The sequence below is a fragment of the Haplochromis burtoni genome, unplaced genomic scaffold (genome assembly GCF_018398535.1).
Source record: "Haplochromis burtoni strain Fernald_Lab_line unplaced genomic scaffold, NCSU_Asbu1 Contig_488, whole genome shotgun sequence".
NCBI lineage: Eukaryota > Metazoa > Chordata > Actinopteri > Cichliformes > Cichlidae > Haplochromis > Haplochromis burtoni.
Genome location: NW_024582849.1, coordinates 280,671 through 298,388, shown reverse-complemented (window position 1 = coordinate 298,388; position 17,718 = coordinate 280,671). Strand labels below are relative to the sequence as shown.

Genomic DNA, 17,718 nt, shown 5'->3' with positions numbered 1-17,718 from the left:
CTAAAATGATGACAGAGGTCAGTAATTTGCACCAGAGGTACACTTCAACTGTGAGAGACAGAATGTGAAAAAAAAATCCATGAATCCACATGGTAGGATTTGTAAAGAATTTATTCGTAAATCAGGGTGGAAAATAAGTATTTGGTCAATAACAAAAATACAACTCAATACTTTGTAACATAACCTTTGTTGGCAATAACAGAGGTCAAACGTTTACTATAGGTCTTTACCAGGTTTGCACACACAGTAGCTGGTATTTTGGCCCATTCCTCCATGCAGATCTTCTCGAGAGCAGTGATGTTTTGGGGCTGTCGCCGAGCAACACGGACTTTCAACTCCCGCCACAGATTTTCTATGGGGTTGAGGTCTGGAGACTGGCTAGGCCACTCCAGGACTTTCAAATGCTTCTTACGGAGCCACTCCTTTGTTGCCCGGGCGGTGTGTTTTGGATCATTGTCATGTTGGAAGACCCAGCCTCGTTTCATCTTCAAAGTTCTCACTGATGGAAGGAGGTTTTGGCTCAAAATCTCACGATACATGGCCCCATTCATTCTGTCCTTAACACGGATCAGTCGTCCTGTCCCCTTGGCAGAAAAACAGCCCCATAGCATGATGTTTCCACCCCCATGCTTCACAGTAGGTATGGTGTTCTTGGGATGCAACTCAGTATTCTTCTTCCTCCAAACACGACGAGTTGAGTTTATACCAAAAAGTTCTACTTTGGTTTCATCTGACCACATGACATTCTCCCAATCCTCTGCTGTATCATCCATGTGCTCTCTGGCAAACTTCAGACGGGCCTGGACATGCACTGGCTTCAGCAGCGGAACACGTCTGGCACTGCGGGATTTGATTCCCTGCCGTTGTAGTGTGTTACTGATGGTGACCTTTGTTACTTTGGTCCCAGCTCTCTGCAGGTCATTCACCAGGTCCCCCCGTGTGGTTCTGGGATCTTTGCTCACCGTTCTCATGATCATTTTGACCCCACGGGATGAGATCTTGCGTGGAGCCCCAGATGAGGGAGATTATCAGTGGTCTTGTATGTCTTCCATTTTCTGATGATTGCTCCCACAGTTGATTTTTTCACACCAAGCTGCTTGCCTATTGTAGATTCACTCTTCCCAGTCTGGTGCAGGTCTACAATACTTTTCCTGGTGTCCTTCGAAAGCTCTTTGGTCTTGGCCATGGCGGAGTTTGGAGTCTGACTGTTTGAGGCTGTGGACAGGTGTCTTTTATACAGATGATGAGTTCAAACAGGTGCCATTCATACAGGTAACGAGTGGGGGACAGAAAAGCTTCTTACAGAAGACGTTACAGGTCTGTGAGAGCCAGAGATTTTCCTTGTTTGAGGTGACCAAATACTTATTTTCCACCCTGATTTACGAATAAATTCTTTACAAATCCTACCATGTGGATTCATGGATTTTTTTTTCACATTCTGTCTCTCACAGTTGAAGTGTACCTCTGGTGCAAATTACTGACCTCTGTCATCATTTTAAGTGGGGGAACTTGCACAATCGGTGGCTGACTAAATACTTTTTTGCCCCACTGTATGTATGAATTCTGGTTGTGCTTACTGACCTCTAACCGATTTTATGTGGTACATGCAGAAATCTGTCAAAAATGTTTTAGTACGCCTTTGGTAAGTGACAAAGGCGCACCAGCTGATGGATTGTTGGAGCATTACGGCTATCGTAGGCAGGAGCCTCGCGGAGTGATACGTACTGTGCTTCAACATAATATTACAGTAGTGTGTGTGTATAAGGACCACAAATGGCTCCTGTTAAGAGACTGCTTATGAAGTGGATTTCAAACTTGGGACTAGAGTAGAACTAGTAGGGACTAGTAGAACATGGGACTAGAGCAGCTGTGAGAGAATTCAACATTAATGAATCAATGGTACAGACGTGGAGGAAGCGAGAAGAATGAGTCAAGTTTGACTGCTTTGTGTTTTGCCTTATAATCCCGTGCACCTTATGGTCCGAAAAATACCTATTGACTTTATTGCACACTGCAGTTTCATGTTGCAAAGACCTCTTTTTAACTTGTGGATATTTACATGGTTATGCTAGGATATGTCGCCATTTCCACTGGAAATGCCTTTTGGTTAAACTTCAGCAAGGAATTTGCATTTGCACTGTTACATTTTATATAACTTTAATGCACATAAAAAAACAGCTGCTTGTTTAAGTGAAAATACATATGATGGGGTTTTTTTGCACTAATAAAGTTGTGGAGTTGTAAAGTATTTTGTCTAGTGCACATTATATTGTTATCAGATTTTCATATCATCTTTTCAATATAATTACATAAAATTTTCAAATATATATCGTGATAAATATTTTTGGTCATATCACCCTGCTCTACGTGCACGTCTCTGATCATTTTCCTGAGTTGTTCACTTTAACTTTGGGCTGTTTGTGGATAAGCCGTGCACTGTAGCCCACAAAGGACAAGCCCTTAATACTTTGATAGTGCCTAAATTTTCTGTTGCATTTATGGTTTGTGGAAAAATGAACTCCAGCTGTGAAAGCGCTGAGGACATTCTGACATCTTTAATTCAACCTGCACTTAAATCTTGGACTGAATCGCTCCACTCAGGACTGTGCGTGCTGAGCCATTATCAGAGCCATGGCTGAATGAACATACGCACAGCCTTAGACGTGACTGCAGACACGCTGAAAGGAGATGGAAAAACGATAGGCTTCATGTTTGTGTCTCTGCTTACCAAGAGGCTGCACAGACTGCAAACACTCAGCTTGTCTCAAACCTGGTGTCCACAAACAGCCTCGGGTACTTTATAATGTTTTAATCCGATTTTTTGTCCATGTGGTGATGTCAGATGTATAGTTGATGACTTTTCAGCATTTTTACTGATAAAGTTTCTTATGTCTGGTCGCCCCCTGCCTCAGACCTCAGTGTTCCTCCTGTGTGCTCAGCTGTCTCAGTTTGAGTGAACTGTCTGTGGTAGTTCATCACTGAAGATCATCACACTGCACATCAGATCGGCTTCCTCCAAATCTGCTTAAAAATACTTTTAATACTGTTGGGCCTTTTATCCACAGATTAATCAACACTTGCCTTGCTACAGGCTGTGTCCCATCATGTTTTAAACAAGCTATAGTTCAGCCTCGTCTTAAAAAGCACAATCTGGACCCAACTGTTCTGTCCAATTACAGGCCAATCTCAAAGCTTCCCTTTCTTTCAATAGTTCTGGAGAAACTGGTCTATTTACAGTTTACAGTTGCAGGCTTACCTCGGTCTTAATGAGATCGATGAAAAGTTTCAATCTTGTTTTAAATCATTTATGAAGCGCCTTGAGGTGACTTATGTTGTGATTTGGCGCTATATAAATAAAATTGAATTGAATTGAATTGAAAATCAGTACACAACACGGAGACGGCACTTTGAAGGGTTGTTAATGATATTCCCTTAACTCTGCATTCTTGTTGTTGGACCGTGAGGTTGTAACAGCCACTATGGTGTGGTGTCCCTTTAAGACACCCAAGTCGAGGGTTGATGGTGTCATCAGTGTGTGCCACTGGTCTCTCTGCTCTCTCTCTCTGTGATTGTGTGGACATGTGCTTGCACGCTAGTACATGAGGAGGGACGGATTTTATGTTTTACCTCTCCAGACACCTTTGTTTGCAACGTTATGGGTTGTACGAACACTGTGCGCTATGTTTGTTAAGCTGCAGCCGTTCAACCGGGCTTATATATTTAAAAAACAGCTAAAAACCCATCTTTTTAAACTTGCTTTTAGTTGATTTTTATTTTTAGGTTTTAGCTTCTGTGAAGCACTTTGTGATTTTTATCTTGAAAGCTGTGGCTAAATAAGTTTTTAGCTCAGCCTTCACTGCTTATATGGTTGATGAAGAGAAGGTATATTAAAGAACACACTGTGGAATTCCCAACAGCCAGCGTGAGTGTGTATTCTTTTGGCTACCCTGCTAAGTGTTTTGCCGCCTCCTCTCAACCACACAACACAACCCAACGTTACAAGGTGGCCAGAACTAACCTTAACTATCCTGGACTAAGTGTAGGTGGTGACAGAGGCTTCTCTGTGGCAGGACCAGACTCTGCAACAGTCTTCCTCTAATATTAGACCTGCACAAACACTAACACTTTAAATCATCACTAAAGACACATTTTTATGGTCTGGCTTTTCACACACGTTGACCTAACATTTTGGTTTTAACAGCCTTAGTTGTTGTTTTATTTACTTGTTTTATTTATTTTTTCCTTCTTCGATGTTTTACTGCATCACTGCTTTACATACTTATTTTAGTGGTATTTTACATTGCACTTTGTGCAGCATGGACTGTTGGTAATGTGCTACATAAATAAACTTCAGCTTCATACAGCTGTTTTTCTTACATTTACACTACCAGTCGAACGTTTGGACACAGCTTCTCATTGAATGGTTTTTCTGTATTTTTACTACTTTACACATTGTAGATACAAACATCAAATATATGCATCGAGCTTTATAGAATTATGTAGCAAAGAAAGATTGATAAAAACACTAAATGTGTTTTATATTTTAGATTCTGAAAGTAGCCATCCTTTGCTTTGCTGATTGCAAACCCTCGGCCTTCTCTCAGTGAGCTACATGATGTCGTCACCTGACATGGTTTCACCTCACAGGTGTGCCTGTCAGGGTTCACAGTTGTCAAACACAGCCCTATTTGACAACTGTTAGAATTCATATTATGGCAAGAACCATAATAACTGAACCAGCATGGCTACCACAGCATCCTGCAGACACATGCCAGGACAGCACAATGAGCCCAAACACACCTCCAGGCTGTGTGAGGGCTGTTTGACCAAGAAGGAGTGTGATGTGAGGCCTCCACAGTCACCTGACCTAAACCCAGTGAAGATGGATTGGGATGGAGCGCAGAGTAAAGGCAAAAGGCCAACAAGTGCTCAGCATCTCCGGGAACTTCTTCAGGACTGTTGGAAAACCATTTCAGGAGACGACCCCATGAAGCTCATGGAGAGAATGAGAAGAGTGAGCAAAGCAGGAATCAAAGCAAAGGCTGGATGTTACCAAGAATCTAAAACACGGTTCTGAGTTATTTCACCCTTTTTTGTATAAAGAAGAACCATTCAATGAGAAGGTGTGTCCAAATGTTCGACTGGTAGTAGGGCTGCTCGATTATGGCAAAATATAATCAGATAATCACTAAATGACTCGTTATTGACGATATTTCTACCCTTAGAAATGACAAGTCCCAGAGCTTATATCACTAGTCGATTATTTGACGATATTTATTTAACCCTTTAAGACCTACTATAGAACCAAGTCCGCCAGAGCTTATATTATTTTTTTACATGTTGTAGTGCCATTTGTGGGAGCATTTCAAGTTGCTATACAACTGTTATAGCCCATATTTTAATAATATGTATGCATTAAGTCCATAGTAACTACATTAATTGCAAAAAAGTGCAATAAACTACAAAAAAATTGAAAATCGTTTTTGTTTTTTTACATATATTTCTACTTGGAGAAATTTAAGAGGTTTATCCCTCAAAACTTTAAATACAAAAAAGTTGCAAAAAATAGTTTACAACAACAGGAAATTTATTTTGAGTGTCTTCATAGTTTTATTTTGGAGATACACCAATTTTTATATACTGCAGGAAAAACGAAAAAACAATCCTATGATGCAAATTTGCAAAGAAAACAGCAGGTGCATCAAAATAAACTATTTCCAGCAGTGCAATTCGAGTTCTAAGCATCCCAGAAACTATTCAGAAAAGTCAAACATGACCAGTATAGGCTTTTAAGGCCTACAAGTAAAAAACTACATTTCCGACGAAAATGACGTCACTTCCGGTTTCGGGCAGGAAATGGCGGACATGCGATAGTTCGCGCTGACGTCTGTTTCACTGTGGGAAGTGTTACGAACAGCTGATCGGATCGGCAAAGCGTGTTTCTGGAATATTATGTTTTTGTTCCTGCAAGCGCTTTTTATGCAATTTTTGCAAAGCTATATGTGGAAGGAAACCGTGACCGAGGACAAGCTGATGGCATAAGATGTAAGTACAACTCCTCGGTTTCATATGCAAAAAAATTATTGCGCTAGCTTACACGGTTCAGGTTCTACAGGGATTTAAAAATAGTTACACAAAACGGAGCGTGCTGCTCTGACCGGCTTTAAAGGGTTAACAATAACAATGTATTGAATAATGACTTTAAAAAATAATATAAAATAGTGTGCAACACCACTGAAGTTTTTTTTTACCTCTCTTTTCAACCAACGGCAGTCACTCTCTCCTCTCCAAATAACTTCTGCTTAGCTTTCCGAGCTTCCCTCGGGTCCTCTTAATCAGCGGTCTCCAACCTTTTTTGCGCCACGGACCGGTTTATGCCCGACAATATTTTCACGGACCGGCCTTTAAGGTGTCGCGGATAAATGAGGGAGGGGCTAATAATCGGCTCAGTCATTTTTAATGATCGTTGAAAGCCCAGATCGTAATCGTGATTAAAATTCGATTAATTGAGCAGCCCTAATGTTTAGTGACAAATTATTGAACAGTGCACTTTCGTTTAAAATGCAGTTTTACTTTTACCATGTTTAACTAACTTTATTTGGACTTTTTTAACACTGTTGTAAATATATTAAATCTTATAGTATAAGATGGCACCTTTAAGTGTGTCGTGTCTTGTTGTGTATTGTAGACTGGACTCTTTATCAGGCTCCTGTAACACAAACATTTCCCTTGTGGGATCAATAAAGTATCTATCCATGAGAGCCTCTGTCAGAATACCAGAACATATTTCCTGATAACAGAACCTGTGTCAGAACACTAAAACATCAGTGGCATCAACACCTCTATCAGAGAACGAGAACGTCTGTCAGAACACCAGAACCTACGTCAGATCTTCAGAGCCTCTCTTACAAGGTCAAAATCTTTCAGAACATGAGAATGTCTTTCATGACAACATAACTCTTATTAATGCACCAGAACGTCTGTCAGAACATCTGTCAGAACATTTGTCTGGACATCTGTCAGAAGATCTTAGCCGTTGCTAGAAGACCAGAACATCTGTCAGAACATCTGTCAGAACATCTGTCCGGACATCTGTCAGAACATCTTAGCCTCGCTAGACCCAGAACGTCTGTCAGAACATCTGTCCAGTAACATCTGTCAGAACATCGTAGCCTCCGCTAGAACACCAGAACGTCTGTTCATGAACATCTGTCAGAACATCTGTCCGGACATCTGTCAGAACATCTTAGCCTTTGCTAGAAGACCAGAACGTCTGTCAGAACATCTGGTCAGAACATCTGTCCGGACATCTGTCAGAACATCTTAGCCTCCGACTAGATACCCAAGACCGTCTTTTCATGAAAGCAGAACCGCCTCTGGTGCAAATTACTGACCTCTGTCATCATTTTAAGTGGGGGAACTTGCACAATCGGTGGCTGACTAAATACTTTTTTGCCCCACTGTATGTATGAATTCTGGTTGTGCTTACTGACCTCTAACCGATTTTATGTGGTACATGCAGAAATCTGTCAAAAATGTTTTAGTACGCCTTTGGTAAGTGACAAAGGCGCACCAGCTGATGGATTGTTGGAGCATTACGGCTATCGTAGGCAGGAGCCTCGCGGAGTGATACGTACTGTGCTTCAACATAATATTACAGTAGTGTGTGTGTATAAGGACCACAAATGGCTCCTGTTAAGAGACTGCTTATGAAGTGGATTTCAAACTTGGGACTAGAGTAGAACTAGTAGGGACTAGTAGAACATGGGACTAGAGCAGCTGTGAGAGAATTCAACATTAATGAATCAATGGTACAGACGTGGAGGAAGCGAGAAGAATGAGTCAAGTTTGACTGTTTGGTTTTCTTATAATCCCGTTCACCTTATGGTCCGAAAAATACCTATTTGACTTGTTTATTTGGCACACTGCAGTTCCATGTTGCAAAGCGCCAGTTTTTAACTTGTGTGGATATTATACATGGTTATGCTCAGCATATGTCAGCCCATTTCCATTGGAAATGCATTTTGGTTAAACTGTCTGCGAGGAATTTGCATTTGCACTGTTACATTGTTATACAGCTTTAATTCACATAAAAAAACAGCTGCTTGTTTAAGTGAAAATACATTAATGGGGTTTTTTGCACTAATAAAGTTGTGGAGTTGTGAAGTATTTTGTCTTGCATCAGTTATATTGTTATCACAATTTTCATTATCATCAATTTTCAAATATATAAATATACATAAATAAATTTTCAAATATATATCGTGATAAATATTTTTGGTCATATCACCCTGCTCTACGTGCACGTCTCTGATCATTTTCCTGAGTTGTTCACTTTAACTTTGGGCTGTTTGTGGATAAGCCGTGCACTGTAGCCCACAAAGGACAAGCCCTTAATACTTTGATAGTGCCTAAATTTTCTGTTGCATTTATGGTTTGTGGAAAAATGAACTCCAGCTGTGAAAGCGCTGAGGACATTCTGACATCTTTAATTCAACCTGCACTTAAATCTTGGACTGAATCGCTCCACTCAGGACTGTGCGTGCTGAGCCATTATCAGAGCCATGGCTGAATGAACATACGCACAGCCTTAGACGTGACTGCAGACACGCTGAAAGGAGATGGAAAAACGATAGGCTTCATGTTTGTGTCTCTGCTTACCAAGAGGCTGCACAGACTGCAAACACTCAGCTTGTCTCAAACCTGGTGTCCACAAACAGCCTCGGGTACTTTATAATGTTTTAATCCGATTTTTTGTCCATGTGGTGATGTCAGATGTATAGTTGATGACTTTTCAGCATTTTTACTGATAAAGTTTCTTATGTCTGGTCGCCCCCTGCCTCAGACCTCAGTGTTCCTCCTGTGTGCTCAGCTGTCTCAGTTTGAGTGAACTGTCTGTGGTAGTTCATCACTGAAGATCATCACACTGCACATCAGATCGGCTTCCTCCAAATCTGCTTAAAAATACTTTTAATACTGTTGGGCTTTTATCCACAGATTGATCAACACTTGCCTTGCTACAGGCTGTGTCCCATCATGTTTTAAACAAGCTATAGTTCAGCCTCGTCTTAAAAAGCACAATCTGGACCCAACTGTTCTGTCCAATTACAGGCCAATCTCAAAGCTTCCCTTTCTTTCAATAGTTCTGGAGAAACTGGTCTATTTACAGTTTACAGTTGCAGGCTTACCTCGGTCTTAATGAGATCGATGAAAAGTTTCAATCTTGTTTTAAATCATTTATGAAGCGCCTTGAGGTGACTTATGTTGTGATTTGGCGCTATATAAATAAAATTGAATTGAATTGAATTGAAAATCAGTACACAACACGGAGACGGCACTTTGAAGGGTTGTTAATGATATTCCCTTAACTCTGCATTCTTGTTGTTGGACCGTGAGGTTGTAACAGCCACTATGGTGTGGTGTCCCTTTAAGACACCCAAGTCGAGGGTTGATGGTGTCATCAGTGTGTGCCACTGGTCTCTGCTCTCTCTCTCTGTGATTGTGTGGACATGTACTTGCACGCTAGTGCATGAGGAGGGACGGATTTTATGTTTTACCTCTCCAGACACCTTTGTTTGCAACGTTATGGGTTGTACGAACACTGTGCGCTATGTTTGTTAAGCTGCAGCCGTTCAACCGGGCTTATATATTTAAAAAACAGCTAAAAACCCATCTTTTTAAACTTGCTTTTAGTTGATTTTTATTTTTAGGTTTTAGCTTCTGTGAAGCACTTTGTGATTTTTATCTTGAAAGGTGCTATATAAATAAAGTTTTACTTACTTACTTACTTTATATGGTTGATGAAGAGAAGGTATATTAAAGAACACACTGTGGAATTCCCAACACCAGCGTGAGTGTGTATTCTTTTGGCTACCCTGCTAAGTGTTTTGCCGCCTCTTCTCAACCACACAACACAACCCAACGTTACAAGGTCCAGGCCAGAACTAACCTTAACTACTCCTGGACTAAAGTGTAGTGGTGACAGAGGCTTCTCTGTGGCAGGAACCAGACTCTGCAATAGTCTTCCTCTTAATATTAGACCTGCACAAACACTAACATTTTAAATCATCACTAAAGACACATTTTTATGGTCTGGCTTTTAACACACGTTGACCTAAACATTTTGGTTTTAACAGCCTTAGTTGTTGTTTTTATTTACTTGTTTTATTTATTTTTTCCTCTCTTCGATGTTTTACCTGCATCACTGTTGTACATCTTATTTTAGTGGTATTTTACATTGCACTTTGTGCAGCATGGACTGTTGGTAATGTGCTACATAAATAAACTTCAGCTTCATACAGCTGTTTTTCTTACATTTACACTACCAGTCGAACGTTTGGACACAGCTTCTCATTGAATGGTTTTTCTGTATTTTTACTACTTTACACATTGTAGATACAAACATCAAATATATGCATCGAGCTTTATAGAATTATGTAGCAAAGAAAGATTGATAAAAACACTAAATGTGTTTTATATTTTAGATTCTGAAAGTAGCCATCCTTTGCTTTGCTGATTGCAAACCCTCGGCCTTCTCTCAGTGAGCTACATGATGTCGTCACCTGACATGGTTTCACCTCACAGGTGTGCCTGTCAGGGTTCACAGTTGTCAAACACAGCCCTATTTGACAACTGTTAGAATTCATATTATGGCAAGAACCATAATAACTGAACCAGCATGGCTACCACAGCATCCTGCAGACACATGCCAGGACAGCACAATGAGCCCAAACACACCTCCAGGCTGTGTGAGGGCTGTTTGACCAAGAAGGAGTGTGATGTGAGGCCTCCACAGTCACCTGACCTAAACCCAGTGAAGATGGATTGGGATGGAGCGCAGAGTAAAGGCAAAAGGCCAACAAGTGCTCAGCATCTCCGGGAACTTCTTCAGGACTGTTGGAAAACCATTTCAGGAGACGACCCCATGAAGCTCATGGAGAGAATGAGAAGAGTGAGCAAAGCAGGAATCAAAGCAAAGGCTGGATGTTACCAAGAATCTAAAACACGGTTCTGAGTTATTTCACCCTTTTTTGTATAAAGAAGAACCATTCAATGAGAAGGTGTGTCCAAATGTTCGACTGGTAGTAGGGCTGCTCGATTATGGCAAAAATGATAATCACGATTAATTTCACTGAAATTGAGATCTCGATTATTTGACGATATTTATTTAACCCTTTAAGACCTACTATAGAACCAAGTCCGCCAGAGCTTATATTATTTTTTTACATGTTGTAGTGCCATTTGTGGGAGCATTTCAAGTTGCTATACAACTGTTATAGCCCATATTTTAATAATATATATGCATTAAGTCCATAGTAACTACATTAATGGCAAAAAAGTGCAATAAACTACAAAAAAATTGAAAATCGTTTTTGTTTTTTTAACATATATTTCTACTTGGAGAAATTTAAGAGGTTTGTCCCTCAAAACTTTAAATACAAAAAAGTTGCAAAAAAAAGTTTACAACAACAGGAAATTTATTTTGAGTGTCTTCATAGTTTTATTTTGGAGTTACAGCAATTTTTATATACTGCAGGAAAAACGAAAAAACAATCCTATGATGCAAATTTGCAAAGAAAACAGCGGCTGCATCAAAATAAACTATTTCCAGCAGTGCAATTTGAGTTCTAAGCATCCCAGAAACTATTCAGAAAAGTCAAACATGACCAGTATAGGCTTTTAAGGCCTCAAGTAAAAAAAACTACATTTTCCACGAAAATGACGTCACTTCCGGTTTCGGGCAGGAAATGGCGGACATGCGATAGTTCGCGCTGACGTCTGTTTCACTGTGGGAAGTGTTACGAACAGCTGATCGGATCGGCAAAGCATGTTTCTGGAATATTATGTTTTTGTTCCTGCAAGCGCTTTTTATGCAATTTTTGCAAAGCTATACAGTATGTGGAAGGAAACCGTGACCGTGGACAAGCTGATGGCATAAGATGTAAGTACAACTCCTCTGGTTTCATATGCAAAACAAATTATTGCGCTACTTAGCGGGATTTAAAAATAGTTACACAAAACGGAGCGTGCTGCTCTGACCGGCTTTAAAGGGTTAACAATAACAATGTATTGAATAATGACTTTAAAAAATAATATAAAATAGTGTGCAACACCACTGAATTTTTTTTTACCTCTCTTTTCAACCAACGGCAGTCACTCTCTCCTCTCCAAATAACTTCTGCTTAGCTTTCCGAGCTTCCCTCGGGTCCTCTTAATCAGCGGTCTTCAACCTTTTTTGCGCCACGGACCGATTTATGCCCGACAATATTTTCACGGACCGGCCTTTAAGGTGTCGCGGATAAATGAGGGAGGGGCTAATAATCGGCTCAGTCATTTTTAATGATCGTTGAAAGCCCAGATCGTAATCGTGATTAAAATTCGATTAATTGAGCAGCCCTAACTGGTAGTGCACAAAAAGTTTTTGAATGCAGTTTGCACTTCTGTTATAAAATGTCAGTTTTACTTTTACCATGTTTAACTAACTTTATTTGGACTTTTTTAACACTGTTGTAAATATATTAAATCTTATAGTATAAGATGGCACCTTTAAGTGTGTCGTGTCTTGTTGTGTATTGTAGACTGGACTCTTTATCAGGCTCCTGTAACACAAACATTTCCCTTGTGGGATCAATAAAGTATCTATCCATGAGAGCCTCTGTCAGAATACCAGAACATATTTCCTGATAACAGAACCTGTGTCAGAACACTAAAACATCAGTGGCATCAACACCTCTATCAGAGAACGAGAACGTCTGTCAGAACACCAGAACCTACGTCAGATCTTCAGAGCCTCTCTTACAAGGTCAAAATCTTTCAGAACATGAGAATGTCTTTCATGACAACATAACTCTTATTAATGCACCAGAACGTCTGTCAGAACATCTGTCAGAACATTTGTCTGGACATCTGTCAGAAGATCTTAGCCGTTGCTAGAAGACCAGAACATCTGTCAGAACATCTGTCAGAACATCTGTCCGGACATCTGTCAGAACATCTTAGCCTCCGCTAGAACACCAGAACGTCTGTCAGAACATCTGTCCGTACATCTGTCAGAACATCGTAGCCTCCGCTAGAACACCAGAACGTCTGTCAGAACATCTGTCAGAACATCTGTCCGGACATCTGTCAGAACATCTTAGCCTTTGCTAGAAGACCAGAACGTCTGTCAGAACATCGGTCAGAACATCTGTCCGGACATCTGTCAGAACATCGTAGCCTCCACTAGAACACCAGAACGTCTTTTCATGAAAGCAGAACCTCTGTCAGAACACCAAAACATGGCTAACAACACCAGAATATCTGTCAGAACATCTGTCCGTACATCTGTCAGAACATCGTAGCCTCCGCTAGAACACCAGAATGTCTGTCAGAACATCGGTCAGAACATCTGCCCGGACATCTGTCAGAACATTTAGCCTTTGCTAGAAACCAGAACGTCTGTCAGAACATCTGTCAGAACATCTGTCCGGACATCTGTCAGAACATCGTAGCCTCCGCTAGAACACTAGAACGTCTTTTCATGAAAACAGAACCTCTGTCAGAACGCCAAAACATGGCTAACAACACCAGAATATCTGTCAGAACATCTGTCCGTACATCTGTCAGAACATCGTAGCCTCCGCTAGAACACCAGAATGTCTGTCAGAACATCGGTCAGAACATCTGCCCGGACATCTGTCAGAACATTTTAGCCTTTGCTAGAACACCAGAACGTCTGTCAGAACATCTGTCAGAACATCTGTCCGGACATCTGTCAGAACATCGTAGCCTCCGCTAGAACACTAGAACGTCTTTTCATGAAAACAGAACCTCTGTCAGAACGCCAAAACATGGCTAACAACACCAGAACATCTGTCACAGCAGGAGAACAGAAGTCCGGTCTAACCCATTAAAGTTTGTCCCTGCTGGTCTGCACCGGGCCTTCCTCACTGAGCCTCCAAAGGTCTTTGGCACACATGAGAGCTGAAGGAAACAAGCACGGAGTGAAGGAAAGAGGACTAAAGAGCTGCCTTCCTCTCCTCACTCCTCCCCCAGAGCTGTCGGTCCAATGTCACTCAGAGAGGAAGCAGGAAAGGAGACACGGGTCCTCCTCTCTCCCCACCCCCGCACACTGGCCGCTCGTTGGCAGGGGGGGAGGGAGGAATCACCGACCTTCCGGCGGAGCAGCGTGGCCGCGGACGGGAGCCCGCACGGGGGCTTGAAGTGAAAGCGCGCCCCCCGCCCCCTCCTCTGCAGCTCATACTCACAATCTGGGCTTGAAGGAGGTCCGCGGGGCGGCTTCCGCTGCGCTTCCGGAGACACATCCGCGTGCGTCTGTCTGCCTTCACCGCCGCGCACCGGGAGCTTTTTATCATTTACTCCAATCAGCGCTCACCGCCGCCGGAGCAGAACAAGACGGAGAAGAGGAAGGAGTCCTCCTCCTCCTCCTACTTGGGTTTTTCCCACAGAGAGAGAGAGAGAGAGAGAGACACGCAGAACAGGAGAGAGATCACCGCCCTGACGGACACGGGCGCCACGGCGCATGCGCATATACATAACGTCCATGCAAGCAGGAGAGTTGGAGTTGAAAAAAAACTTTATCAACTGTTTACTCACGTTATTGAAGCACGCGGTTAGTTATTACACACCAGACAGCAAACCACACCTACCTGTCCAGTAATACACACAGACTCCTGCAGCTGTGTCATGATTTCTATACAGCACGACGTTTGAGTAAAACAGGAAACATTTGTATCTGATCCGGTGTTTAAACTCTGGCCAGCGCTGATCCTTGGCATTAATATCAGAGAGCAGTTTATTTCAATCAGATAACGGAGATAACTAATAGCCTCGGTGATGTCACTGCCTACACACCTGTTTTTGTTGTTATTGTTGTTTTACCTTGTCTTTAAATCATTGTTCAGTTTCGATGCTGATATTGTTACAAATGTCACTACAGCTTAAAGTGGGAGGGGGGTCAGAAAGTCATGTTTAGTCCTGAGTTTTCTGCTTCAATGGAGATGCTGCGGACTTGAATAACTTTTCCGTCAAAGAACCAGCTGGACAGCTTCCTGTGGCTTCTGCAAACAGACACACACGGTGAACAGCAGGGGGCGCCATCCACCAAGGAGAGGGCAAAGAGCGAGCTGGAAGATGGGAAGTTTTTATGAATTGATTTCCTTCCTGGTTATGGAACGCCAGGACTGCCATAATGAATTAATTAAATACACCATTAAATAATTAATTAAATGTGGCAATAATTAATTAAAATTGGAATTAATTAATTAAATAAATAGTTATGACACGTTTAATTAATTATTGACACATTTAATTAATTATTTATGTATTTCACATTTTAATTAATTATTGACACATTTAATTAATTATTGACACATTTAATTAATTATTTAATGATATATTTATTTATTTCATTTTGGCAGTCCTGGCGCCTGGCTCTCATCATGAAATAATTTTATCTGTCAGCCTCACCCATCAAACTCAGGGGGCGGGGTTAACGCTGCCCATGCAGCTTCTCTAACATTTGATTGGTTGCCGTGCAAAGTAAGTCAAAACAGGTCGATCCTAGATAATCGATTGCTTGTGTAGACTTGGGGCAGCCAGGTATCCCAGAATGCAGATCAAATCACAGGCAGCAATGGTGGTGGTGTAGTTTTAAAATACCCCGTTTTTCTGTCACCAGCTACACTTTTAACAGTGTTTTAGCCGCGAATGTCGCGCCGTATGTCTGGTCAGGTTGTCAACATAGAACATGTTTGCAAAAGTGCTCAGATGTTTTCAGAGATTTCACTAGCTCTGCTAACAGTTAGCATGCAGAGTGCACCCAGGGGGTTACGTTAACCGGTTTGTTTACATATTCCACTCTCCGTGTTCCACATGTTGCATTCGCAGATTCTCATTTTCACCGAACGATCGTCTCTTTCCGCCTGGTCTTGTGTCTCTGTGCTTCTGTAACATAAAGAACGAGCTGACATTTTTCTCACGAAACCAGCGATCAGCTCAACAGACCCTCAGTTTACCTGCATGCATCCTCCTCCTCATCTGTCAGCTGTTTAACACCTGCTGCTAATTCAAGAAACACGCCTACGTTACCTGGTGATAGTCACAGTTTAACTGGGCAGCCGGTGCTCGATATAAAGCAATGTCAGCGCATTTTTCTGCACAAGATAAGTAAATATAGTGTTTTCCCCGAGCGCAGAGCTGCTGGAGCTTGTTTCCTTACAGAGCACTTTATAGGCGAACCAGCTTCATCAGCGGCTGATGTCCAATCACCGGCACACAGCTTTGAAACCTCAGCTGAGTTTTAGCTCTCAGTGGTTAAACGCTGGACTTCATTCACTCAGGTTCTGTCTGTCGGGTCACGTTTACTTCGCTGTTTTATTTACAACTGAGCAAATCGGTTTGGCTGAGGTTAAAGTTACGTTTCATAACTGCATAGTTTCACAGACGTTTAATGGTTCACTGGCACATGTGTTAGACTGAACTATCATCTAAATATCATCTGTTTTTTAATAGTTATTCAACTGTATTCTAAGCACCAGCTGTCTGTTAGAATGTGATTTTTTTTCTCTCTCTGTTGGCAGAGGTATAAAAATGCGCAGGAAAATCTGACGTGCATGGCGAACTTCACCGACGATATTTAGGGAGGAATAAACACACATCAAACATAAATGAACCATTTGCCTGTCTCCATAATTGAGAGCATTTTCTCTTCTTATGTCAACACTCTCTCTCTCTCTCTCTTTTTTTTTTTTTGCTTTTTCGGTCATGTTATGTTTACCTGTCAAAGGCTTGTTACAAACTATGAAACACATCGTGCAGACTTCTGGATGTTAGAAGAAAACTAATACTGCTCATGAAGGAGACTAAAGGCAGGAAGGTGTCCTTTAAAACTAAACATGTTAATAGGACCTCCCTATTTATATCATAGTTTATGATATAGCACGTGTATTTCAGTAATAGCCTGCTGAGGCCACTATACGTGCTGGCCTCATATCAAATGTGAAGGCAGACTGAGTCTATGTTTGACGTTTTTTATATCTAATCTTCCTTTTCAAACATTTAAACAGCAGCGAGTCTGCAGCTGAGGGAATACAAACTCAAATTGTCGGAACAGGTTTGCTCGTTTCTTGGATTCATTTGGTGATTTATTAAATGTATAACTGTTATTCTAATCTGCTGCTGAGTCTCTTACACTTTTCTTTATGCTGTATATTTTCACGTCTCTGGAATAGTTGGCAGTTAGATAGTCAGCTGGGAAACTTTGTGTTAACTCATGGAGCTGAGGATATCGTGGATATGCTGACCTCGCTGCGTGGTGTACAGAGCGAGGTCAGCATGATTAATATTCACAATAAAAATATTAGCCGAACATCATGAAGTCTGTATGTGTTTCATAGTGTCGAACAACCTTTGTACAGTTAAAGCCAGCAGTTACTACATGACGGAAACACCAACGTTATCTCTTTTATGCGTTTATACACAGGTCACGCTGATTACTGAACAAAAACCCAAAGATCAGATGTTAAACAGATTTATTTGCTCTCTCTCCTCCTTAAACATGTTTTTAATGTTAGTTATAATTCAGAATTGGCGACTGAAACACGTAGGACACATAAGAACATCAGGAAATAAAACACCGATAAATATAACCTCAGTAAAAGAAGTCAGCGGGGGTTACTACAGCTGTGTACCGGGGCCTGCGCTTTGTCGGTGGGATTG

The 17,718-nt window shown here is 41.3% G+C and overlaps 1 protein-coding gene across 1 annotated transcript in view; it reads right to left on the bottom strand.

The window, feature by feature from the left end:
• rgs19 (regulator of G protein signaling 19) overlaps positions 1-15,124 on the bottom strand; it is a gene marked incomplete in the record, with an annotated part of 52,085 nt that extends 36,961 nt beyond the window's left edge. The window contains 1 exon segment of the mRNA XM_014330550.2: positions 14,247-15,124. Coding sequence (XP_014186036.2) covers positions 14,247-14,354 — 108 coding nt within the window.
• Between the last annotated feature and the right edge of the window lie 2,594 nt (positions 15,125-17,718).